Genomic DNA, 27,381 nt, shown 5'->3' on the forward strand with positions numbered 1-27,381 from the left:
TGTGAAAAGTTGGAAGTGCATTGTGTTGCAGAATGATGCAAAATTTGATGTAAATTGTAAAAATGAAATTTTGCAGTTCATAGGTTTGATTTCCACCACAGCAAAAGAAATTTCACCTGAAGGTGAGAGAAAAGTTCCTCTCTCGAAACGTAATGTTAGAATAAGTATAGTTTAAGCACTAGGCAATGGTTAATGTCCAATCAGTGGCAGCAATTAGGGGGACAAGGGGGGCAGTTGCCCCCCTCACTTTTTGCAACTTTTTCTCCTACACTATGCTAAACCTTATCTACAAAGGGAAAATCCCCCCCCTTGTTTTGTCACTTTGCCTCCCCAGTTTTGGAAACCAATCGCCGCCACTGTGTCCAACTAACATTGTGTGCTAATGTAGAACCATTGTAACTAACATTCAGAGAACTGCTTAGTTTTGTAATATTTTTCTTTATGCTATCTATTATTGAAATAATTCTTCCCTGTTGTCAATCTGAAATTCATATAATTAAGTTATATTTTTTTATGTCGCTTTCAGTTAATGAATTACCAGTATTGAAGGCTGATGCAATTAAGTACATAATGATCTTTAGGAACCAGCTTCCTCCGGAAATGGTCATTGGAAGCATTCCACAGCTGATTCGACATTTGCAAGCTCAAAATTCTGTTATTCACACGTATGCAGCTTGCGCTATTGAGAAGATACTGGTTATGAGAAATTCACAAGGTGGACCATTGTAAGTTTTCAAATTTCACATGTTGAAATTCCTGTATTTTGCATTCTGTATTTGTGAGATGTTCGCATAAATCCTACTTTTATTTTATTCAAATGCTTTAGAGTAATAATATTCCAGTATCAAAGTTAGAGCTTGTACTACTGTAGCAGTTTTAAAAGTTATTTATCTTCTTTATTCCCTTTTTGTGATTTTTAATATCTATTTTATTCTATGGAATAAAGTTCAAATCACTAACCCTGAGACCTTCTGTAAACAAAACCACCTGCATGCAGAAAGCATTGCAAACTCATAGAAGTAAAATAATCCACATGAAAATCCAGCATTGTTACAGGATTCATTACGTAAAGTAAATCAACAGCCAATTTGTAGTATGGGATACGCTGCCGCAAATGACGTCTCATTTTAAACCCAATGCTTTTTCTTTTGTGCATATTGCTTCACCTTTATGGTTAACTCTTTGCACCAGTAATCATTTCCCATAAATTTGGCTTCTTTCTTGCATGCGAATTGAATATATTTTACTTGCATTTTTTTAGACAAAATGATATAACATGGTAATGTATATTTCTAAGGTTTGATATAGATAGGAGTGTATTTGAAATTTGTTTGTAGATTTTATGTAAATTGCATCTTATGTAAATAAAATATATAATGGGCATAAACAGCCATATGCAATGCTGTAAGTCCAATAAATATATTGATGATGATGATCAAGACAAAGAAAGAAAATTCATAAATTTATTGCGGTTGAAAACTTTGACAAGCATCCTAATAACGATTTTTGTTCCGCCAAATAAAGTGCACTTCGTAAAATAACTTGGTGACATGGCAGGGGAAAGCAACAATGTATGAGGCTGCATATTCATCTGATGTTTTGAGAGCAGGTTCTCACATTCAGAGGCTCTTATATAAATTGAATAGATGCAGTGAACTATGAGTGTAACAGCAGATGATTGCGGTCATGAATCAGCTGACGCGGAGTGATACATCGAATTGGTGAGACGGTTCGTTTACAGAAGGTCTCAGGGTTGGTGATCTACACTTTAGGTGGTAATTATTATTGTGTAAATATTCCATTTTTATTATATGCATCGAGTTTTGCTTTAAAATGTGCAAGAAATATATCAGAATATTAAAATGTATGTTACATAATCACAATTTCCCCCCCCCCCCCACAATACTTGTGCTAAATAAAAGAAGACTTTGAATTTTGCATAATTTTCAGGATAATTAGATAAAGTGTTGCGTGAAATTTTGGAGGACCCTCTGAAAAAACAAAATGCCAGAAAGTATTGGCCTGTGTCCCTACTGATACCATTGCTTCAGATTTGGTACCCCCTTTTTAACTTGTTTGATAAATCTTATCCACTTACAGGGTAACAAGCGAAGATCTCGCACCCTTGGCTGAAAATCTTCTCACGAATCTCCTAGGAACTCTCAACTTCCCTGCTTCCCAAGAGAACGAGTATGTAATGAAAGGTAAGTTGTGTTGTGGGGCTGTCACATTAAAGGTTAAGTTGAATTTTCGCATCAGTTCATGCTAGTTCAAGACCATGTACATCAGTTATAAATGAGAGATTTAACAATGTCCTTTTTATTTGGTTGTACTAACGATAATTGGCAACATCGACATTACATGTGGTGGCCACATGCCTTATAGAGATTGTGAGGAAGATGAAATCTGTGTTCTGCAAGAGTATGATATTTTCCACTGCTTTATTTTTCGTACTCTTATTGTGATTAATATTAGAGCTTGCATTTTTCTTTGCATGTCTCAGGATCTTCTCAATAATTTAAGAGCTACTTTGTTGCCTTGTAATTAAGGGATTTAGGCTCAGTTCCTGACGAGGACATATTTCAGTGATTCAGATCCCATTGTAAAATGTAGATATAATATCTTATTTGATCACCTGAATATAGAATGGAATTTACATCTAACTGTCATTCTATGCTTTGAAAAGTGTTTTTATTAGAGATGGTTCAATATGAAATTTTGGCCAATACTGCTAAAGTACAAATATTAAATATAAAATTGACCAATACTGATAACCGATATTCTGATGTGATATAAAATTTTAAATGGTTCATACTTAATAAATGTATGTTGCTAGATGAACCAAGCTTTCGCAATGCAAATCAAGCTGCATATTTATACATTGACTTTTTGGAAAAATGTACGGAATGGAGATTATATGTTTATATCCATAAAAATTATATCAAAATGGCACAATAGTGCACTAAATTGTAGGATATTTAAGATATATTGGATTGGTAAAATTATTGGTAATTGTACCGGTACACTAATATATAGGGACGTGAAGTTTTAGTTTTAACGATTGCACCGAAAAGTTGAGGAAAGCAAAACAAAGTGTTTAAAATGTATTTGGGTAGATAAAAGAGGCAAGTTTTCGGGGTTTCGGAATCGCGAAATAATGCAAATTATGCCATTTTTTCTAATAACACCAAATTTTGCACTTTAACTTGTACCTGAAGTGCTATTAGATCTGTCATTTGTAGTCTAGCTGGTGATAGTTGGATTCGAGAGATTGCAACACTTCATTTATTGCAGTTTGGCGCAGACATAACTGACAGTTTAATCTTGTTCTGAAATAGAATCCCCGTAGGATAGTCTTCCCAGCAGGGAAATTTCATAGAAACTGGAAAATCTTTAGGGAGAAGCATCTGTTGTCTTTTTTTTTTCGGGGGGGGGGGGGGTTATGTGTGTGTGTGTACAGAAACCAGTATTTTGAAGTTGCAGAGGGATTTTTTGGCAGTGTTAGGGTAATGTGATGTGTATGATAGTGTTCAAAGATTTGGGTGTTATCATTCAATAAACATTTCATATTTAGTGGCTGATGAGATGAAATAGTTTTCCTATGGAAGAAATTTGGTCATTTTTGAGAGGGATGCCACTTTTAACTAAAATTTGTCTGAATTTTCCGGAAATAAAACAATGTGGAAATGTTAAGCATGGAAGGAACAGTAATAATACATTTAAAAATAACACCGAATTACAGTACAAAATAACATTGAAATTTTTTAAAAAATAAAAATAAAACTTCACATCCCTACGTATAGAGTACCAATTAATCTGTTCCATCCCTAATTTTTATTATTATTATTGTTATTCTTACAGCCATAATGAGAAGTTTCTCAACTCTTCAGGAGAGGGTGATACCATTCCTTGCTGCAGTTCTCCCAAAACTTACACAAAAGTTGACGGTTGTTGCTAAAAATCCAAGTAAACCTCACTTCAACCACTATTTGTTCGAGACTTTGTGTCTTTCCGTAAGGTAAGTTAAGGCCAGCTTATTTTATGTTATATGTAATAAAAGCTAATGTTCGTACGGTTTGTTATTGTCTTCCCTCAGAGTACAATGTTTTGGTTGTCATTCAACCTGAGGAACTAGAAATTCTACACTGCAGTAAGTCAATTTTGCAATGCTGCAAAAATTTAATTTATTCTAATGACTTTCGAATTCTTTTGTGTACATATTATCTAATATGCGTACGTTGTTTGATGTGTTTTTATTTCCATTTTCAGAATCACTTGTAAATCAAATCCATCTGCGGTGTCTTCATTTGATGAAGCTTTCTTTCCAATTTTTCAAGAAATACTTCAGCAGGACGTACAAGGTATGGAATTTTCTCTTATACTAATGACATTTTCAGCTGGTGACTGGCCTTCATGGCTAGTTCTGGCTCTTTCTGTCCCCCAATTGTCTTCAGGGGTGAGTGGCTACATGGGTGGCAAGGAACTCAGTTGCAAAGCAAAATCTGTAGAGGCAACATCGCTCTCTGAAAGTAATGTTGCCAAGCATACTTCTGTGTTTGCCAGTTGCATACTGACCTGTGGGTGATCATGCTGGATACTTATTTGCAGGACCACGCGACAAGAATTAACCCCCATTGATTTTTAGTGCTGATAATATTGTTGTCGGAGTAAGTTATAGTATGTTTGACAACATGTAGTATATCTGACACTCATTTGTTTCATCCTGCTAACAGCATTCAGCCCCTTGGAATTCGAAAATCCCCAATGTCAGTCAAAGAAAATTCAACCAATCACTGATTCACTGTTTCCCAGCTCCAAGCATTGTAGCATATGCATGGTTAAGACCTCTGTATGTTAAGGATCCGTAATATTTATAGTAAGTGCGGCTGCATTTCAGATCCCACAAATACTACCGTGCCCACTCATACTTTTAAAAGAAAAAGCTACTAAGGCAATCATCTTCGTAAGTTGGCAAGCCTGCCAGTAGAGATTGATATGACCTTGAAGAATGAGTTTGTTATATTTAGAGCAGTGCCGCTGTTACAGTCCTCGGTGTGAAACATACAATCAGAGTTTGCCAACAATGCCTTTTAAGCACATTACCCACTGAGACGCGGGGAAACAGAAATGCAGCAACAGAACTTCTGTTGCCTGCTTCTAATGAAATCAAATGGTGTAACGCCCACTAGAGGGAAACGTGCGGAACCAAAGCACTGAATTTCTGTGCGAGAAGTCTGCAGGTTATCCTAAAGGTATAAAAAACTGAAACGGTTTTGTTGCTTTCTGTTGCCGCATTGCCCTGCATCTCAGTGGGTGTCAAGCTTTACGCGCACACATCAAATCGCTTGTTGGAAGCATATTTTGAGTATGTCATATGAAAGGTATGTGGAGAAATGGAGAAGTCTATTTCCCGATGATCTGACCCCAGGTAAAACCATAATGGATGATTGTTTCAAATTTAATTTCAATATTCTTTCTGTGTATTTCAGCGTGCAGAAAGTGGTTTGCCGTCTTGTCAGTTCGTTACCGACCTCAGAGATTGCAGTATTACTCACATTTAGTGTAAAAAAAATTATTTTGTTGTGTATTTAAAGACATATAAATACGGAGAAACTAGTACTCACATTTATCCGCGAAGCTGTTTATTCTTCTTTTTCAATTAATTTCAGTGACCACTGCCACCATCCTCGTTGGAACTTGCTGTACCGTTGCTTGGCGTGCGTCTTTTGTTGGTAGTTGTCTGGCTGCCGCTAGGTGCGCTGTTGTTAACTGTGAGTCTGGGTTTATGTCGTCTGCTATTTCCGGGCGATAACTGTTGTAGTAGGGGAATCCAAGTGTGATGCGCTTGCCCGCTATCGATGTTTAGCTCGTGCGGGAAGTTGCTTATGACATGCGGTTCCTTGATTTTGGTGTCTACGAGCGTGTGGGCAGTGTGTTTGACTCGAACCTTTTGAATATTATGGCTATGGTATTTGATGTGTTTGGCAAGACCAGTTGTGGGTTGGGCTTTTTTTTTGCATCTGTTAGGTGCTGTTGGATTCTTTCATTGGCAGATCTGATGGACCTGCCGATGTAATGTGCCTTGCATTCACACTCTGCATCGTATACACCTGGGTTGTCAAGGGGGGAGAGGAAGTACCGTTTGTGTTTGTTCAGTTTATCAGCTATTTTGGAATTGGGTTTGTGCGCTACTTTGATGCCATGTGGGAGAAGGGCTTTGGATATGCGGTTGGAAGTGGTGGGATGGTAGGGGAAGGCGAACCATTTATATTGGCCGCTGGGTGTTGCTTGCGGATGGGTTGATTGTGGTTGGTTAGGGTGTTTGACCTGTATTTCCGCTTTATTGCACCAAGTGGAAAGTTGTGTTTCAGTGTAGCCATGTTTCAGGGCTATTTCAGTGATGGTGGCTATCTCCTCTCGTAGATCCTCTTCTTTGCCACAGTAGGAGAAGGCTCTTCGATGAAAGTTCAGCCACACGTTGGCTTTTTGCTTAGGGGGATAGCTATAGAAAGCATGTATGTACTTGTTGCATGCATCCGGTTTTCTGTAGACCGTGGTTGTGAATTTGTTAAGTGCATGGCTGATGGTGATATAGCAGATGACATAAACCCAGACTCACAGTTAACAACAGCGCACCTAGCGGCAGCCAGACATCTACCAACAAAAGACGCACGCCAAGCAATGGTACAGCAAGTTCCAACGAGGATGGTGGCAGTGGCCACTGAAATTAATTGAAAAAGAAGAAAAAACAGCTTCGCGGATAAAAGTGAGTACTATAGTGGAGCCCAAGTTAAGAGTTCAGTATGAGCTGTTATGGGCTTTTACTTTTGAGATCCCCACCCCCAAACATGTGTGTTTCTGTCAGAAACAAAAGCCGTTAACATTCGAGGAGAAAATAATAAATATGCAAAAAGCACAGGAAATGTAAGGTTTTGATGGTCTATACCTTCTTTTACAATTCAGACCATTCAAAAAAGGCACTTTCCTTTCTTGTGTTAACCGCGATTTGGGGAGTTAAAAATAACAAGCCTTCTGCCTGTTGCCACTCGCTGCAAACAGGTGTTGGGAAGAGGGATATGGGTGGGGAATGGCCAGGCAAAAGTTCGTGAATACGCTTCCGTGGGGTCAAGTAGTTTCTTATTTGTGTGCACGTTTTCTCATTTTGGGTAATTCTCCGAAAACAGGCATATTGTATGCATTGGCGGATCTAGCGGGAGACCCCCGGCTCACTTGCTCTTCCCAAAGGATGACTAAGTATTATAAAAAGTAATGATAGCATTATATTAAATAAAATGATCGGGCAGGTCATTTCCAGATAGTTAAAATATAAAATCAAGGTTTGACGCAAATGCATAAATAGGGAATAGATTTATGAGATACTTAAAGTAAATATAATCCGAGACTTGTTGCTTGCAAGGCAATAACATTAACTGTTGGACACAAAGCGAGAGCATTTTAGATTGAATATTTCCAACGTATGTCTCTTTCTTTCGGTAATCATTGTTCACACAAATACAACAGAACTTCATCTATTTCACACCTCTACTAATAATTGGTTAATTGATTTTTGAATCAACTTTTATGCACAGATATGTTAATTGGGACTGGACCTACGGTTTTATGTGAGATATGAACCACTATGTGCCTCCACCGGGTGTCGAACCCTTTTCCCTCGATTCAAATGTGACGACGAAGTGGGGGGTGGATTTGCTTTGGTGTATGCCGGTATAATGAACACGGTTCTATATCAAATGAGACAGCGCACTGAAAAATGTGAAAGAGGCAGTGGTAACGTCGTAGCCTCATAATCAGGGGGTCCCGGGGTCGATACCCGTTGGAGGCACATAGTGGTTCGGATCCCACTTGAAACTGTAGGACCAGTCCTGATTAGCCTTTCGTTGCATAAAAGAAATAAAAAACACTGCTGACGCATGTGATAAAATAGACAGCAAGACGTATAAAAAGTATATATATTCAGAAAATGTTATTTTGTAATCTTCCTCCACAGACCGTCATTATTCTGGACCAACAGCGGCAAGAATGAACAGCTTCCCACCAAGTCATGCATTCTTGTATTGAACAGTACCACTAACTTTTGTTGCGGCATGTACTACAGCAGACGCTCGATGCACGCTGGAGCTCTCTTCTACTGCGCACTATGCGGCAACATTGTCGCCATAAGCCCAATACTGAACTCTTAAGTTGGGCTCACCAATAGTTTCTCCGTATTTATATACTACCGCGTCTCTCTTTTCCCAATTATGAATTAAAGACATAGTTAACAAATGTTAACAAGTTCAATAAATTATAAGCAAAAAATTTTGAAAACTTCGAGTGCAGGGACTTTTCGAACACTCTGTAGTTTAACATGACATAAATTATATTGATTATCAAATTCGTCTGTTTATTAAGAAAATAATTTAATTTTATGTATGTGTATTTTTCTTATGTATTAAGAAGTTATCACAAAAGAGTTGAATCCATGCTTGGTAGCTCACCATGTGTTTCCAAATCTGGAAAGTAGCTCTGGTTTATGCATAGACATTATACAAGGTGGCGCAAAAGTCATCACCTGATTTTCTTAGCCTATATCTTGGGTTTTAAATTAAACAAAGTAGGTTTTTTTGTGTTAAACTATTTTTAGTACTTGTAAGTTTTATGTCCTCATTTTTTAAAGATAACATCCAATAAATGACCACCATTCGAATTGATTCAGATTTGGGTTCTTTTTATTGCATATTCCATAGTGTTGGAAATCTGCAAAGAAATGTTTTCAATTTCATACAGAATATTGTCCTTTAGTTGCTGTAACGTCTCTGGCTTATTCACATAAACAAATGACTTCATATATCTCCAAAGGAAAAATTTTGAACCGGTCAAATCGGGGGACCTGGCCGGCCATGGCAAATCACCAAAACAGGATATTACTCTGCCCGGAAAAGTGTCACACAAAAGAGCTAATGTTTTGTGGACTGTATGTGGGGTATACTTATTCATTTTCGCACACAATAAATTTCGTGAATATCTTCTATTTAACTGACAAAACACTACTGACATAAACAAAAAGATGTCAAAATAAAGGTCAGTGCAAATACAGTCAATTCTCGATTCTACGACCCCGGATATAACGACCCTTTTCCTGTGAACCGTGAAAAATTTGGAAAAAAGTTGAAAAATTGAAGGAAATCGGCCGAAAAATACTTTTTTTTTTGTGCTTGTTTTATTTGCACTCATTCCCTTCACGAGTGCTCTACCGCTCGCAGGTGGGTCTGATCTAAAAATAGACAAAAATAGACACCACCACACCAAGCTTGAGTGATATCCAATACCACTTGACCTTTACCCTCCGCTCCCCCAAGTGCACCAATGTTACCCTGCACCTGACGGCCGCTACCCAACACGCTAGGCTTGTTTTGCCATTGTGAATTTGCTTGCTCTTGGATACGTGAGAAGAGAAGATCGAATGTGGTTGGATGTTATTTTAAATCGATCTTGACTTGTTTCCTTGTCCTAAGAGCTGCTGAAAACTGGATTGGGGGGGGGGGGACAGCCCGAAATGACTGTGCTGGACTTGCATATGTATATGGCAGGTCAATTTCTTTCATCGATAAATACACCACCTTGAGAAATTAGAGATAACATTGCAGGAATGTTCCAAAATACAGATGCGTGGTGCATGGAAGTCTGGACTGTCTGTCCAGCTCTGATCTAGATTTCAGCAGGTTGCCGTGAGCAAGCAACTCTTGGCCTTGTAGCCGACAACTTCCAGTAACCGCTTTCATTCAAAACGCGTTCTTTGTTCCCTGTAACACTTCATAAAAAAGCGAAACTGTTAGAGATAATCAAAGCCACATAGGCCAACTAAAGATCGTCAACCTGCTTAATGATTTGTCATCCAAGCTTCCGCAAAAGTTTACTTCGATCTTACGTGCATCATAACTCCCGTTTCCCACTTCATACGTTTTCCTAACTATGCCGATGTCGTAATATTTGCCAAAAAAGTGTTCTGTTGGCTGAGTGACTTCTCACTCTTTTTCTCTCAGCAAACGTGTAGGAAGAGGGGGCAGCAATGACAATTGTTTCAGCCACGATTTTCTTGCTCGTGTGTGCACATGGGGTGATTTAAAAAAATAAAAAAACACCCCCTACCCTTCCCAGCTCATTCTCCGTCACTGGTGTGCAAGGCAATGTGATAATTGCAGAGGTCTGGTCCTATTTTTTTCTTTTAATGCTATTTACTGCATTGGAAATATTGCCTGTATTATTGTCCGTTGCATAGTAAAACGTAAAGCAAGGGTCATTTATTTCTTATTCACACTGCTGATAAAAGTTCAGTCTTCGACTGCGTTATTTTAAAATGCTGAGGATTTTCTCTTCGACCATCTGTTGCTGCAGCTGGCGCATGTTTTGTCTAGTGTCTGCAAAGCTCTCGCTTGCCGATAACGGCAATGACTCATCCAGCTCGAAGCAAAAAGTCATTGTTTTTTAATCTCGCAAAGCTGTTTTGATTTGAAGATAAAAAAATTCAATATCCAGAAAGAAAAACAAAAGTTAAAACAACTTCATGTTCTGCGCTTTCTCATAAGCAAAACTGTAAATTTTATTTTGCATCTGACAAGAATAAACTTCCTCAACACTCTGAGCGTGTTGGAAGGAAATGCACACAATATAATCGCAGCTTTTCTTCAGAACCATTCTTGTGGAGAGAAAAAAAAAGTGCTCAATGTAGAAATGGACGCTGAGACCGATTTAAAGAAACATTATTCAAGGGGAAAACGTTTGGAGGAGCAGATGTTTGACATTGAGAATACTCCTAAATCCAACATTAAATCTGAGAATACTCCTAAATCCAACGTTAAATCGTCAATTAAGGTGAGAGTAAATAACGATCTCCCATTTTGATATCTAAAAGTGTGCAGGTTTCGTAAAGCTTGTTTTGAGTTCATTTTATGCTGATGGGCTAATCAGGACTAAGTATACAGTTTAAAGTGAAATTGAATTCCAAACCTGAATGATTTTCGACTGCGACGCTGTTTAATGACGTGTCCTAGAATATGCATTGAGTGAAAACAGATTGCAAGTTGTGTGTTTCCTTTTTCACGCTGGATTACAATGCAAGTCGAGGAAGGAGTTTGGACTGCTCCCTTGAATGGGGAAGGGGGTGACTATGAAGTTGGTTGAACGAAGAAAATGTGACTTTTTTTAAGATGTATTTTACAGAGCCGAACCAGAATGAAATTTACAGCTCTGATTTATTCATTCTGCCCGATTATCTCCAGACTTTTGCTGTCGCCAGTGTGACTGGAACACATGTATATTCATTGAATCTGTGACAAAGGTTGGTTCTGAGAACAGCACGTCTGCTTAAATAAAGATCCATTCTATTCTATTTGTATGTACTTATAAGAAACCTGATCAAGAATATAATATGCAATATGAGGCTCAGTCAATAAATAACGAGGCAGAGGATATTTCACAGTACATACGTAACGAACCTCAGAAGTTTTGTTCGCCAGTGTTCAGGTATTTATCCCATTGTGACGTCAGTCGCAGAATTGCATGCTCTGAGAACTCCTTTGGCTGCTGTTGGAACCAATTGCGCACGTACTCCTTGACGTCATAGTCAGATTGAAACCGTTGTCCCCGCAGTGCTTTGTTGAGCTCACCGAATATGTGGAAGTCACACGGGCACAGATCTGGACTGTAAGGGGGGGGGGGGGGCTCAGGACTCCCACTTGAATTTTTTCAGACATTCCTTTGTTGTGTTGGCTGGTCTGTGACACGCTTTGGTGCTCCACTCCGCATGTCGTCCCCGTTCGACATGCACCCTTCGCGAAAGCGTTTGTTCCACTCCTGCACTCTTTGCCTGGGACATACAGTGCCCCCATATATCCTTTCCATTCATCGATGGATTTCACGACTACACCTTCCACTGGCAAGAAGCGCACAACACCCTGCTGCTCTTCTTTGGATACCTCCATTACGCGTCGCAATCAAACACGGAATGACTGGACATGGCCACTGCTCGTTTAGCAGCCTTTGCGCATACCTTGCCAGACACGTAACGCCATGTAATGGAAAAATGTGCGCGAATCATCGTCACACCTGCACCTCCATTTTGGGCCCGTCGACCCATTTCTAACTACCGTAGATTTGGTGTCATATCCTCTGCCTCCTTATTTCTTGACTGAGCCTAATATTTTTATGTTTCCCTCTTTTTAAGAGGTTATTTTTCAGTTTGATTTATGTTTGGTCAGTTTAACGCATGTCAATTTATTCTTTCAGAATTCATTCCGTATGTATTGCAAATGTTGTCTCTGCTGCTTGAGCTTCAGGCATCGGGAGTCCCAGAGCCATACATGGCACTGTTTCCTTGCTTGTTGGCGCCCGTCTTGTGGGAGCGGCCTGGCAACACCCACCCTCTAGTACGACTGCTGCAAGCATTTATTGCCAAGGGAGCCTCTCAAATTCGGCAACATTTTGTAAGTATGACACATTTTTATTGGCTACTCTGCACATGATCTTTGATTTGAAGATTGATTCTTTTATTTCATTTAACCCCTTAAGTGTGGAATTTGTTTAACAAGTCGCTACTGGAAAATGTAGGTTTTTTCGTCAAATTCAGTATACGCTGTGCTGCTGTAATGCGGAAGGCGTATATATACGCTTTGTTTGTTTCAACTATATTTTCAATTTACTATAGCATATATATTCACACAGACGTTTGGTGAGATAGTTCTAGCTGTATTAGAAACAAAAAATAGTAGCAAGAGAGGAAAAAGATGAAAAAGAAGACAACGAAAAGAGTTAATGGGTTAAACCTGAATTATCCTTACCATCAGAATTAACTTTACAATGTAGAAAAATAACTAAAATGCCGTAAATTACGAAGAATCTAGTACTCACTTATCTGCGAAACTGTTTTTTCTTCGTTCTATCAATTTCAGTGGCCACTGCCACCATCCTTGTTGGAATTTTCTGTACTGTTGTTTGGCCACTGAAATTGATAGAACAAAGGAAAAACAGTTTCGCGGATAAGTGAGTACTAGTTTCTGCGTATTTATATACTACTGCGTCTCTGTCTTCCCAATTATGAATAAAATACCGTATTTTATTAACTAACTGGAAACCAATCAACTCTCTGTGTTGGATGGGCAGGGCTCTCTTACCAATGTGATATTCTTGTAAATTAAATCTAAATACACCATTTCATAACTATGAACTCCCACATAAATCACCTTTGCTGTGAGTGGTTTCGATTTCCCAAAATTTCAGTATTGACCCACCATTGCATGGACAATTAAGGAACTATTTGAAAAAAAGATTCGACCTTAGTCTAGAAGCCAGAAATCAGCGATAGGGCTCAATGCGCTGATCATGCATTACCAAATGGAAAGCCATACCTTGGTTCTAAATGGTTTTTTTGTGAAACAGAGTTAATTTGATTAATTACTAAAATTAAGCTCTTCGTGAAACAGGACACCATGCCCTGAGTCCTGGGTGTAAGATGTGATTCACACAGAAAGGTCCCATTCAGGGCTGAGACAATGCTAATACCAATTCATTGGTAATTGTGCATTTTTTGCCTAAGTAAGGTTGATTTTTGTTGTTTTGTGTTCTGAAGAACTTAACTGATATTAGCTGATGTGGACATTCCACGTGTACAGCGAGTCCTGGGTATATAAAAGAATGGGCTGTGAGAAATTTTCATTATTTTTAATGAAATTCAGAGTACTGGTGGATGGGACATATTTTATAGCTTTAAAGAAACTACGGATCTTTGAGAATGAGAGAGCATGACGATAGTTTATCTTAAATGTCTCTTATGGAAGAAAACATCCATTAAATGTTCATTAAATTTAATGAATCAACGAGTTAAAGTGAGAACAGGAGATGAAATGACAGAAGGCTGTAAAATTGGAAGAGGAGTACGACAAGGATGCTGCCTATCGCCTACTTTGTTTAATATCTATTTAGAAGATATAGTGAAAACTTGTTTCCAGGGCACAGGTGTCAAATTGGGAGGAAGAAGAATAAACTGCATAAGATTTGCTGATGACATGGCATTATTCGCTGAGGATGAAATAACCATAAATAATATGTTAGAAGAGTTAAACAGCAGCTGTGAGCAGTATGGGATGAAGATAAATGTAAAGAAGACAAAGGCAATGGTTATAGGATGGAAACCAAGGAATATTAATGTGAGAGTAAACAGTGAAAGAATCCAGCAAGTGGATAGCTTCAAGTACCTCGGATGCATTATAAGCAGTGACATGAGCTGCAACCAAGAAGTGAAAATGAGAATCGCAATAGCAAAAGAAGCTTTCAATAGAAGAAAAAATGTTTTTTGTGGACCCATGGACATAGGTCTGAGGAAGAGATTAGTGAAATGTTTTGTGTGGAGTGTAGCACTATATGGTGCAGAAACCTGGACGTTGAGAAGAAATGAAGAGAAACGACTCGAAGCTTTTGAAATGTGGACATGGCGAAAAATGGAGCGTGTAAAATGGACGGACAAGGTAAGAAACGAAACCGTACTGAAAAAGAGTTGGTGAAAAAAGATCTATACTGGAGACCATCAAGAAGAGGAAAAGAAACTGGTTAGGACACTGTCTAAGAAGAAACTGCCTGCTAAGAGATGCCTTGGAGGGAATGGTTGAAGGAAGAAAAGTCCATGGAAGAAAGAGATATCAGCTTATGGATGATATTAAATTAACTGGGTCGTATGCTATTACGAAGCGTAAGGCAGAGAACAGGGAAAGCTGGAGATTGCAGTGAAAAACCTGCCAATTAGGCAGAAAACAATGAATGAATGAAAATTTAACCATTCTGTCAGAAACACTGCAGAGCATGATTGGATGCAATGGGCATTGTACGAAGACACATTTCAGCAATGTCTTGGGGAACATTGGTCAATCAGATACCTAGTCGATTGCAAAACAAAACACTCCTTCAGTATTCTAATAACAAAAGTTAGTGACTGTCAAATGTGGAGACCTGGAAACTGGAATCTCCTATTCTTTCAGACCTACTTGGGACAATTTCTGCCATGAATCCAACTAAATCCAAATAACACACAAACGAACCTCCAAAATAGCTGACCAACTAAACAAACATAAACAATACTTCCTCTCCCCCCTCAACAACCCAGGTGTGTATGATGCTGAATGCGAGTGCAAGGCTCATTACATCGGCAGATCCATCAGGCCTATCTGTGAGAGAATTCAGCAGCACCTATCAAATGCAAAACGGCCCAACCCACCACCGGACTTGCAAAGCATATCAAATTCCACAACGATAAAATCGAAAAAGTGCATGTCAAATACAAAGCACACACTCTCATAGACAAAAAAATCAAAGAAAAACATGCCATCATGCACTACAACCATGAACTGAACATAGATAGTGGTCAGGCACACCACACCTTGGTTCCTTTACTGCAGCAATTAACACCGGTGAACAGCAGATGACACATACGCAGACATACAGGCGTCAACAGCACACCTAGCAGTGATTTAGGAAGAAACAGTAGAAATGTACCAAACAATGACACAACGAATTCCAACAAGGATGGTGGCAGTGGCTACCGAAATTAATAAAAAATTACTTAAAACAGCTTCGTGGAAAATGCGAGTACCTGAATTAACACTGTTGCTGAACCCACTTGTGAATTGACATCAGATCGTGCATTTGTATATCTGTGCTCTTTTGGAAGGTGCTGTGTTGCATACTTCGATGGTGCTGAACAAATCTCCACTGCACTGCATGTGTAGCGGTACCACCTCACGAACCATGCTGATGCATGATAACGATACGTTCCTGTGGTTTACCCAGTATTTGTCTTGTATACCCTTAACATATACATTTGTGTGACTGAGTTTACTGACTTTGCGGTATTTTTACTACGAAATCGTTAGAAGCACATATTTTTGCTAAATAAAGAAGCAAAATTTCAGTACAAAACAGTCAATTTCGGATTCAAAAGCGGTAAATAAAATAAAATGACATTTTGGTTAAAAATTGTGAACATAATCTAGAATTTGATTTAAAAACTGCACTTATTAAATTAATAAACATAACCCTTCTAATAGCACATTTTTGTAGTTACCAGAGTATTAAGTTTATTCCTGTATAAAGGGGTCCATTCTTGCTTCTCAATTCAGAATTTATCAATTTTCCGTGAATTGCATAACTCACTGGATAATTCAAACTTCAGAAAGTGTTGCAACAGTAAATATACTCTAAATTTTGTGTTTCAGAGTGTATTTCGGATTTTGCAGTTCATTTCGTTACAAAACAGTGTAGGAAAATGCACCTCACACCTTTCAGAAACATGAAAAATTAACATTAGAATGTGTGATTTCACATAGAATGTGTGATTTCACATTTTGTGTTTTCGTCAAAAACGAAATATGCATGCTATATCAATATCATCATGATATTGATATAAAAGCCGTTTGGCATGAAAAATTTAGCTCTCTTATTACTTGTATAAAAGGAAATTAACTTCATTTTTCTTTATGACAATTAGAAATTAAACTTTATTTTCCTACATGTGGTTTGTCTTCTTAATTTCAAATAAAATTCTAAATTCTGTAAAAAAGATCAAGATATTAACTCATTTCCACCACAGTAAAACATTCAGAAACAATAAAGAAAAATGTTAGAAAATATTCATAAGTCCAGAGCCATCTATTGTTCACCATTGCAATCCATATCCCAACATAGTAGCGATTTTTTTTTAAAACCTATTATATTTCAAAAATAATAAGTTACCATCAGACAATATTGTAAAAAAACTATTCAAATTTGTTAATATAAAACTTTGTAGAAATTATATCAATTTGTATTCAATTCTGGAAAGAAAAAATATCCATAAAAAATGAGGTAAAAAATGATCAAAAAGACTACTAAAAAAGAAAGATGGTTGAAGCTGAAATCAAAAATTGTAAGTATCTTATTTCTTTATCCCAGGTTGTGTTTTACCGAAGCAAAGTGACGTGTATTCTTTGTGTATTACGCCTAGAGTGCTTAAAAAATGTCATAATGCCCCTAGTAATCCTTGAATATTTCTTACAGGTTCAGATTTTGGATTTGATTCAGAAACTTGTCGCCTCCAAAGTAAATGACCATGAAGGATTCTACTTGATGCAAAGTCTCATTGAACACTTTCCAGCGTAAGTACATATGTATAAAGTATAAAGTTTTGTCGTATTGCTTTTTCAGTATTACCCACACTTTGTACATTATTACAAGCTGTGATTAAGTATGTCGCCCCTAACCCTGTTCAGACACGATAACATATGCTAGACATGACACTTGAACATGTAGCATCATCTTTTTTCTTCATTTTGACTGATTTAGGGCCTCCCCAGTGCAGTGGCGTATGCTGGTTCTAACGAGTGGGTAATCTCCGACCCTTGATCCTCAAACTCCAAAAGTTTCCGTGCAATTTATGTGATGATCCATATCGGATTTAGGAATATTGTGTGGGAAAGGTTGTCTTATTGCTACGACCACAATCAATTAATTCTCGTTATTGCAGTTTAATATACGTGTAGAATTGAAAATAATAAAACAAGACAGTATTATAAAGCTATAAAAAAAAACAACCTGTGAAATATAAAATAAAAGACGTGCACTAGTGAAATAAAATCCCGCAATATTAATTTAAGTGCAAAATTCAAATTACTCCAGGACCCGATTACTTGTGCTGTAGCACATCCAAAGCACGCTGTTTGTGCAGTTGCACGTCAGTACCTGTCTGTGCGAAAGATTGCAGCTTAACAAAGGAAGTTATGTGACTTTTTGATTTTTCATGTTTGGCACATGCATTGCAAAGATTGTTTAGATTATAGTATCCGCCACATGTCCATAACATGAGTGGCTGCGGTGGCTCAGTCGGTAACGCATCTGACTACCATGCTAAAGGTCCCGGGTTCGATCCCCAGCCGGTTCAAATCCGGGAACTTTTCTAACGATGGAAGTGGCCCCGACGCCCACCCAGTGTCGAATAACATGGGTACCTGGGGGAAACCCTGGGGGGTAAAGGCGGTCAGGGGCATGATGCTGATCACATCACCCCCACTCACGACCGGATCAAGAAAGTGTGGGGCGTTACCCCCACACCCCCTATACACCTTCATGGCTTGGTGCTATGCACAGGGGAGCACTTTACCTTTTTTTTTTTTTACTTTTGCCACATGTCCATACATTCTTTTCAGTCCCGAAAAGTAAGCACAGCCAACAAAAAAGCTTATTAACACTTATACTTCTTGTCAACCATGGTGTTTCGTCATAATTTGCTTGCGAAAATGCCTCACATATTCCCAATTTTTGTCTTTGTGTGTAGAAATAAGTTCAAGCGATGGCACTGGCCTACCTGTATTAACAATTTGCAACTTCTCCTGAAAAGATCTTGTTCCAAAAGGTTTCACCAGCAAATCTTGTATCACATCCATTACCCTTTAACACAGCACTATCACGACAAACACTAACACCTAAATAAATAATAAACACGAAGAACAGCACAAAGTCAACTACTACACGCATTCAGTTTCACGTGCCAAACTTCTGTTGTTGTGTTCCTGGCTCAGAATGAAATTCCCTATGAATGATAAAAAAAAAATCCTTTTCCGAGCTCGAAATTACCTGCAATGACAGGTTTTAAAAGTTTGAATCATTGCAGGCCAGAATTTTATTTCGGGGTGGGGATCATCCCTTATTAGCAGCCGCCAAATAAAGTTGAAACAGTGGGGTTAGAAGTCCTGAAGATGAATCTCAGATTATTACAATGTATTATGCAAGGTGTTTAATCCTGCTAATGAAGTAAAATTAATTACCACTATACACTTTTTAAATTAGATATTTGTAGCATTTCAGGGAGGGGGATTTCAGCCCTCCCGAGTCCTCCACCTGGCTACGTGCCTGATGTATTTCTTCCTTTTATGTTTAATTCGTTCATCTTCATCACTATTAATTTAAAGAGGCAGAATATTATTACTATTTTTGTAAATACAAGGATGGGGGGAGTCAGCATATAGGTGCTTTAATTGCTTAAGCTTTGAAAGTTCGTTCACGCACAAAAGTATTCAATACAAAAATCTGACTGGAAAAAAAAAAAACTCACTTTACTCCGCCAGTTGTTCCTTCAAATATGAACAGAGTCTGAATGAGAACAATGGATGTGTCCCATTGTTGACTGTTTAAACCAGATGTTTAATCCTACACGTGTTTCTGTGGGCTCACGAAAATCCTGAAGTAGGTCAATCCAGCAACAGTGCTTCGCTACCAGAGTGGGTGGTTCCATGCTGGTTGCTAGCACGTCCCAACTGTAGTTACTGTAGTATTACTAACCTTCGTATTTGAAATCGCTTGGAGGAATAGTTTCCTACTTACATGCATCCTACCGATATGGCAGACATTTTCTCCTTCCTGCCGGAAAATCAATCACATCAATTTGGCCAAATAGCACATAATTCCCTGCATAACTTGCATCCACTACACACTTGGGTATTTGTTGGTTCACTTATTCAAGTTATTTCCTTTGAAAGTCTGTGAAATCGCAAAAATAATCCAAAATCCAGCCAAGGTCAAGTACTGTCTGGCTGCCTTAGCTGAGACCATGGACGGAAGTGCACATGCGCCAACTGGACGTGTTCACTGGCAAAATAGGGGTGACGGCACTTTGTTCAGGAAGCAGGTTTCGTGAAAATCGTCTGCTGTGGAAACAACAAAGAAGTTTCAAACGTAGTAACATCACCGCCAAAGTACGTAGAGGTGTTTACGAATTATGTAAGGGTAGCCGAGCGGGTTAAGGCGTTCACTCGTCTTGAGATCGTTCGCTGCGGGACGGCGTAGGTTCGAATCCGGTTCTGGTCGGAATTTATTCAGCCTACGTATAGGGCCGGTGGCAACCCACCATCGTGAGGAAATTGGGGAGCTCCAAGTGAGTCAGCGTAATCCGGTCACGGAGACCTACTATAACGGCTGGGGATACGTGGGGCTGACCCCCCGACTATTCCAATACTGGTTGAAGATCTCCACGCTTAGAGGTGACGAAGGAAAGCGTGGGAGGGAGACCGGCAGTCGGTAGGTACGCCTAGGCCCTTCATGGGCCTGTTGCGCAACGGATTATTTATTATTATTACAGAATGAAAAAAGAAAACATCCATATACTATATAAGCAAACGGAACATGTCAGGAAAATATTCATTACGTCACATTAGTAGATAAACTTGTTTGTAAACCAGTAACTTTATTTTGGATCATTCAATTAAATTAGTCTCCTTAGTAAATCGTATAATTAGCACAAATGTACACAGCAGTAATCAGGATAGTATTCACTATAATAATATAATAATAATAATAATAATAATAATAGTATTATTATGCAAAGTATTATAAATACAATAAAGAAAATGTAGTAACTGAATGGTTTTTGGCATTCTGTATTGTATCGACGGCGTTTTGTAGAATGTGCAACAAGGACCAAAACGTCACAGTTTTCTTTGTTGCACTTCAAAACGGTTTGTTACGAATTGTAAGAGACATCACAAACACAACACAGAAAGCAGTAATAAACACAGCAAGGAAAGCCACAGGGCTACCTACTTCCCCTCTCGCGTTTGGAATCATACTTTCCAGCTAGTTTCGTTTCCCTTGGCTGGACTGTATCCGTGACCTATCCTGTCTCTATTTTTTATCACGCACACCATCACCACGTAAGTATTCTTCATGAAATGTAAATTTAAAGACAACTTAACAAACACCAACATGGACCAATAATTATCCACTTATGACTACACACGTCATAACACATGATAAGCTTAAACTATAATGGCTCGAACTGTGCCTTTAGGTAGTAATATGCAGTGACAGTTTTTGAGCACATTTCCAGTATAGCATGTGGGGTCATAATTATAAGTTTTTTGCCCGTACTAAATTAGGTAAATTATGGTCCCATAGTCTATTGTGATTCTTTTCTTCCCACACAGGAATGCCTTGCTGCCGTTCATGAAGCAGGTGTTTGTCGAACTCTTCAAGCGACTCTCATCGTCGAAAACAACAAAGTTTGTGAAAGGACTTCTGGTATTTTTGTTCCTGTATGCGGTAAATTACGGAGCTAGCAATTTGATAGAAATGGTTGATGGAATACAGCAACAGTGAGTATTTATGTATTTTCTTGTTTTGTGTTGTGTAATGTTTGAATTTCAAAAGGCTCTTGGGCATTTCACTGCACTGTACTTATTGTTATATCTTCAAGTGAGACAGCAACTTAAAATCGTGTTGGGTATTTCACAATCATCACTTTTGTGTCTTCAGAGCCTTGGAGGAATCACATTCAATGAAATAATTTCTGAAGAAGGGATGTCATAGTTTTTGTTCCTGTTGCCTAATTTCCAATTGCAGAAGTTGATTTTTTGTATCTGAATACTCCAGTTTTCTGAAGTTTCAAATAATATTCTTTCTTGTATGTACATATTGCTTGCATTGTAAAATGATCTCTCTTGTTCTTACAGTTCTTACATGCACGTAAGTACAAATTTTTACGTAACGTAATTTTTTAATTAAGTTGACAAGTTTAACGAAAGTCCAGATTAACTGAAATAACCTAAAGGAACATTAGAAAGTGGATTAAAACTCCGTTTATAGCAACAAAACATGCTTATTATGGTGTATTTAAAGGACATAGGCCTAAATACACTATACAGTACAGTACAAAGTCTGCGAGAAACAGAATTTCATCAGTGGCTGACTACCTTTTCTGTGGGAAGTTCTCTTGTTGACTTCTAGCCACATTTAAAAGCTTGCATTCTGCTTTTCATTTTTTTCTTTTTTGCCGTTTGCCTGTCAGGATTAAGCGAAGTCCAGTTTATCGGGGTCTGGATTAATGAAGTTTTACTGTATAGCGTAACATAATTACCACTTGTGTTTTTTTAATATTTTTAAAATATGTGTTTTATGCGAAAAAGCGGTACATAAAATGACATTTTGGTTTTAAAAATGTGAATGTAATCCTAAATTTGATTTTAAAACCACTTATTACACAAAATAAACATATCCCTTCTAATAGCACACTTATGTGGTTACCAGAATATTAAGTTTATTCCTGTATAATGGGGTCAATTTTTTCTTCTCAAATATTTACAGCAGAATTAATCAATTTTCTGTGAATTGCATAACTATCGAGATAATTCTGACTTCAGAAAGTGTCACGTCTGTAAATACACTCTAAATTTTGTGTTTAAGAGTCTATTTTGCATTTTGCAGGTTATTTCATGACAAAACAGGGTAGGAAAATGGACTTCACATCTTTCAGATACATGAAAAATTAACATTACAGTGTGTTATTTCACATTTCATGTTTTCGTTAAAATCGAAATATGCACGCCTCTACAGATAACCGATATTCTACTGATCTGATATAAAATTCCAAGTGACTGCAATGCAATTTAGACATATTTGGACATTTTTTTAAAGTAGGGCATGGAGATTATCCATAAAAATAACAGAATTTTGCACTAAATTATAAGATATTTATAGATATATCTGATCGGTAAAATAATTGGCAATTATGCTGATAAACCGATATGCCAATATCGGCCAATACATCTTCATTTTGCATAATTTCCATGATATTTAGACTACGCAAAAGTGTTGCGCAGCATTTATGCAGACTCAGGAAATGTACACAGAGTGCTCACTGAATTGCGACCACCTACCTAATACTTTGGCTCGGCTGAAGACCTGGACACGACGTGGCATGAATTAAACGAGGTGTTGATATGTCTCCACAAGAATCTGACACCGTATATTCCTGTTGGCATCCCATAACGAGCCAACTGATGTCTGTGCATGATGCATGGTTCAAAGAGCTCGTTCCACAACATCCCACACATGCTCTATGGGATTAAGATCGGGGGAGTTAGGGGGCCAAATCATATGCTGCATCTGTGGAATGTTCCTGCAGTCAAGCAAGTACTGTCCCACCTCGGTGGCACCGTGCATTGTCGTCCCCGTGTGGATAGAAGTGTTGCATTGTGGGGTGTAAGTGATCCCCTAACACCTCTCGATACACAATGGATGTCACACAGCAGTCCATACACACCAATGGTCCCAGTCCTTCCCAACAGAAGCAACGCCACACCATACAGATGCCCTATACAGCACTCACCATGCAGGAAGGGTCCATAGTCTCGTTCTGTTGGCGCCACACACGTACACGCCGGTCAGAGTGGTGTAGCATAAACCGTGATTCATCTGACCCAACACACAATCTTCCAATCATCCATGGTCCAATCATCGTGCTCGTGGGCCAAAGCGAGACAAAGTCAGCAGTGATGCTTTGTGAGGAGTGGGTTGTCTGCTGTGGAATTTCATGTGTGGCAGTGCACGCTGCACAATTGCATGGCATATGGGTGTTGTGCATCCACTGTTGTGTTGATCCCGTAATTCCAGCATGCTGATGGTGCGTTCAGCTGTCACTAGCAGTTTTACTCAACAGTCTCCCCGTGGTGTCACCTTCCATACGCCCTTGCAGTTCTGCCTGTTGGTGGTCATTGCCCCATTTTCTAGCCGCTCTCTGTACACCTTCACTATACTGGAACGGGTGCATCCGACCAGTGTCGCTGTCTGGGCTATTAACGCACCTAATGCCCTTTTGGAACGACGTTAAATCCTGACCACCTCCCATTTTAACATGTGCTGTTCGACTAACATGTAGCGTTGTGTCTATACATTCCCCATGATACTTCCACGTGGTGGTCATGTAATCAGCAGCTGCTGGACCATTCCTTGTTGTTTGGATGGGTGGTCGCAATTCAGTGAACACTCAGATATTGTGATGAAATTTCAACTAATACACCGGTATTGTGTTAGTAGTGGCCCAGTCCTAGTTGTTAGTTTTCCCAAAGTTGTTCTTATTTTCTTACTATGTATTATGATTTCTTTACCATTCACAGAATGTTTGGGATCGTCATAGAACAGCTCATTATACCACATTTACAGAAAATATCGGGGACAGTTGAGAAGAAGATTTGTGCTGTGGGAATGACAAAACTCTTATGTGAATGTTCAGAACTTGCAAATGGAAAATATTCACAGTACTGGTAGGTTACAGTTTCAGAAACTCTTTGGTGGAGGTGTAGGTAATTTTGCACGAATTGAATAGGGACCCTCATTTTTTTTGGTGTTATTTTTTTCCCCAAAAGTGGTGTCCTTTAGTTACCTTTCGGTGTTATTTTCACCAAAATTAACTTTTTAATTTCAGCACACTTTTCTTCACATTATGCCTAGAATTATACCATCATTGTTCTTTAAATTATTATTTTAATTTGTAGGTCACAGCTTACGGCTGTTCATGACAGTCTCATAGATTGGAAACAGAAAATAGATCGGCCTCCCTGGCATCCAGACCAAATCAAAAAAAAAAATAAGAAAAAGTTCTGACTAGGCACAGTTTCAAGGTAGCAACCCTCCCCCTCTCCCTTCCATAGCCTCCCACCTAACCCATTTCAAACTATACTACACCAACCTCAATGCAAGAAGTGGCGTCTACATGATCAACTGCACCTGCGGAAGCAAGTATGTAGGTATGACGAAACTCCGATTGGAAGATAAGCTCAAGGAACACAATTCGGACTACAGGCTTCGAAGAAGAACGGGCCTTGCCTGCCACCTCATCGACGAAAACCACAGCATAAACTGTGCCAAAGTAATTATGCAAGCGAGATCGACATTAAGAAGGCTCTGAAAAGAAACCTACGCAATAGTGACCACTCCCGCCGACCTCAACACCAACCCCGGGACCCTCAATAAAACCTGTCCTCCTGCCATCAGAAATATGCATACCTGTCAAATCCTTTCTCACCGCACGCCAAGCACGAAACCATAAGTGGTTGTGAAAAAGCCTGCCTGTGTGTGCGAGTGAAAACGAGCACCTTCACATGGATGCAGGGTATGAGACTGGGAACCAGCTGGATTATAGTCCAGAGATTGACAATATTACACTTTGTCGTCATTGCGTGGGTCTATGGTCACTTTACACTGAATCGTTTTTATAAATATGTGACTTGGGTGTTGAAATAATTAATAATTTACTAGAGGATGAGGCAAGCTTTAATGACATCACCTGCCTTAATGTACCATGATTCCAGCTTCCTGGCTATTGAACGTTATCACTTCTTATGGGGCATCATTTTCTTTGTTGGCTGGAAATTCATTCTCTTATATGGTTGAATCTGGAAAGTTCCCTGCATGCTGATCCTGGCACATGGAACATACACAACCTGTTGTGAACGAATTACTGTTTATGGTTTTTGTGGCATATTTTTAAAATTGTAGGTATTTTACCACTTGTCATGCGCTAAAATCAATGAATACAGATTAATTGGTTCCATTTTTACATATTACATTTTCATTAATTTTTGTTATATGTGAGTATGTTGTGCATTACACCACAATGGTTTCCAATGCACTGTGTTCAGCAGCAGTTATTTTCCGTGTGTGTATCAATTTTCAACCATTTGTGTGTGTTTCACCAAGCAGGTATTGTTACAATGTGTGGAAGTTTTGTGTTTTGTGCTTGTGAACAGAAAACTAGTCAGAACAGCAATATGAATGGAAATACTTGCTGTGACTGACTACCAATTCTTGTAGCACTGCTTGCTGCTGGAGAACAGTTCAGGATCAACTTCCTTACTAGGATTTTTACCTTTCAGGTCTAAACATATTGTGCTAAATCATCGAATTCTTTAAAGAAAGTGTATGTTAGTGATTTAAATGCTGCAAATTATTCCAAAACAATCGGATTGACATGCATCGAACTACTTACAACCCCGTCTTCCATCAGACAAAGACACAGAATATATCTACACTGCCCTTACTCTCTTTTATACATGATTGCCAATATGGCTTTCCTTCACATTGCTTGGAATGTTATAATTTGTACAGTGTGATTGAACTCGTATAAAATTATTTTTTATACAATGGTTTACAACTCGACAACTTATGATCTGTCATACAGGAAAACCTCATTAATACAATATTGGTTAATACGAAGTACCCTTTAATCTGAAGTTCTTCCCATTCCCCAGACGATAAGATAGCATTTATAATGTATTTCAGTATGGATAAATCGAAACACGGATAATTTTTAATACGAAGTTGTTTACAAGACCCTTCCGCAAAACTGGTTTCGCTTAATTCGAAGTAGACACTTGCGTAAGTCGACAAGAGAAGATTGAATGTGGAGAGAGCTTGGACGTTATTTTAACTTGACCTTGACATGTTTCCTTGTCCTAAGAGCTGCTGACAACTCGAGGGAAGCAGCCCGAAATGCCCGCTGGACATTGACATTCTTTGTAAGGAGGTCAAGCTCTTTCCCCGCTGAATGCGCCTCCTTGGAAATATTCACCAGTGCTAGATGAGAAATGCAAGATAAGATCACACGAATGTTCCAAAATACAAGATGCATGGCGCCTGGAAGTCTCACCCATCTGTCTAGCTCTGAGCTCGAGATACAGCAATTTCCCGTGAGCGAGCAACTTTTGGACTTGTAGCCCACAACTTCCGGTAACCACTTTCGTTAAAAGCGTGTTATTTGTGCCCTGTAGAACTTCATTAAAAAAAAAAGGGGAAACTGTTACAGATAATCAAAGCTGCATAGGCCAACTAAAGATCGTCAACCCGCTTAATGCGTTGTCATCTAGGTTTCCTGCAAAAGTTGACGTCGATCTTACGTATGTTGCAACTCCAGTTTCCCGCTTCATATGTTTCCCAACTGTGCCGGTCATAAAATTTGCCAAAACAGTGTTTTGTTGTCTGAGTGGCTTCTCTCCTTTTTCTATCAGCAAATGGGAGGGTCCGTTGCTAATTGTTTCGGCCACGATTTTCTTGCTCGTGTGTGCACAGAGGCTCCTTTCCTTTGGCATCTAAAAAAAGCAAACAGTTCTGAATACCTTCTTCAAAACGAACAAAAACCGCATGATAAGTAAAAGAAAAGTGACCCTTTTCCTTCTCCTACAACAGCTCATTATCCGCCACTGGTGTGCATGGTAATGAGATAATTGCAGAATTCAGGTCCCTCTTTCTTGTTTGAATGCAGCTGTCTGGATAGGAAATATTGCCCGTATTATTGTCTGTTGCATGGTAAAAGGTAATGCAAGGATCATTTTTTTTTTCCACGCTGCTGATAAAAGTTTGGTCTACTGCATTATCTTTTAAATGCCCATGATTTCCCTTCTGCCACCTGCTGCTCTAACTTCCAGCGGGTCTCATTGTGTTTACGCTGCAGCTGGCGCCAGTGTTTAGTCTAGCGTCTGGAAACCTCTCGCTTGCCGGTAACTGCAATGACTCATCCAGTGCGAAGGAATACGCGTC

At 38.8% G+C, this 27,381-nt stretch overlaps 1 protein-coding gene across 1 annotated transcript in view; it reads left to right on the plus strand.

Moving 5' to 3' along the window:
• The window catches only part of LOC145982968 (exportin-2-like), a 55,662-nt gene that overhangs the window by 22,852 nt on the left and 5,429 nt on the right, over window positions 1-27,381 (plus strand). Inside the window, exons 8-15 of the mRNA XM_083116248.1 lie at window positions 527-725; window positions 2,101-2,204; window positions 3,862-4,018; window positions 4,270-4,361; window positions 12,286-12,482; window positions 17,080-17,177; window positions 20,997-21,164; window positions 23,964-24,110. Coding sequence (XP_082972374.1) covers window positions 527-725; window positions 2,101-2,204; window positions 3,862-4,018; window positions 4,270-4,361; window positions 12,286-12,482; window positions 17,080-17,177; window positions 20,997-21,164; window positions 23,964-24,110 — 1,162 coding nt within the window. The remainder of the gene's footprint in view (window positions 1-526; window positions 726-2,100; window positions 2,205-3,861; window positions 4,019-4,269; window positions 4,362-12,285; window positions 12,483-17,079; window positions 17,178-20,996; window positions 21,165-23,963; window positions 24,111-27,381) is intronic.

Source organism: Lepisma saccharinum, unplaced genomic scaffold (assembly GCF_977018435.1).
Source record: "Lepisma saccharinum unplaced genomic scaffold, izLepSacc3.1 HAP1_SCAFFOLD_503, whole genome shotgun sequence".
In the NCBI taxonomy this organism is placed as follows: Eukaryota; Metazoa; Arthropoda; class Insecta; order Zygentoma; family Lepismatidae; genus Lepisma; species Lepisma saccharinum.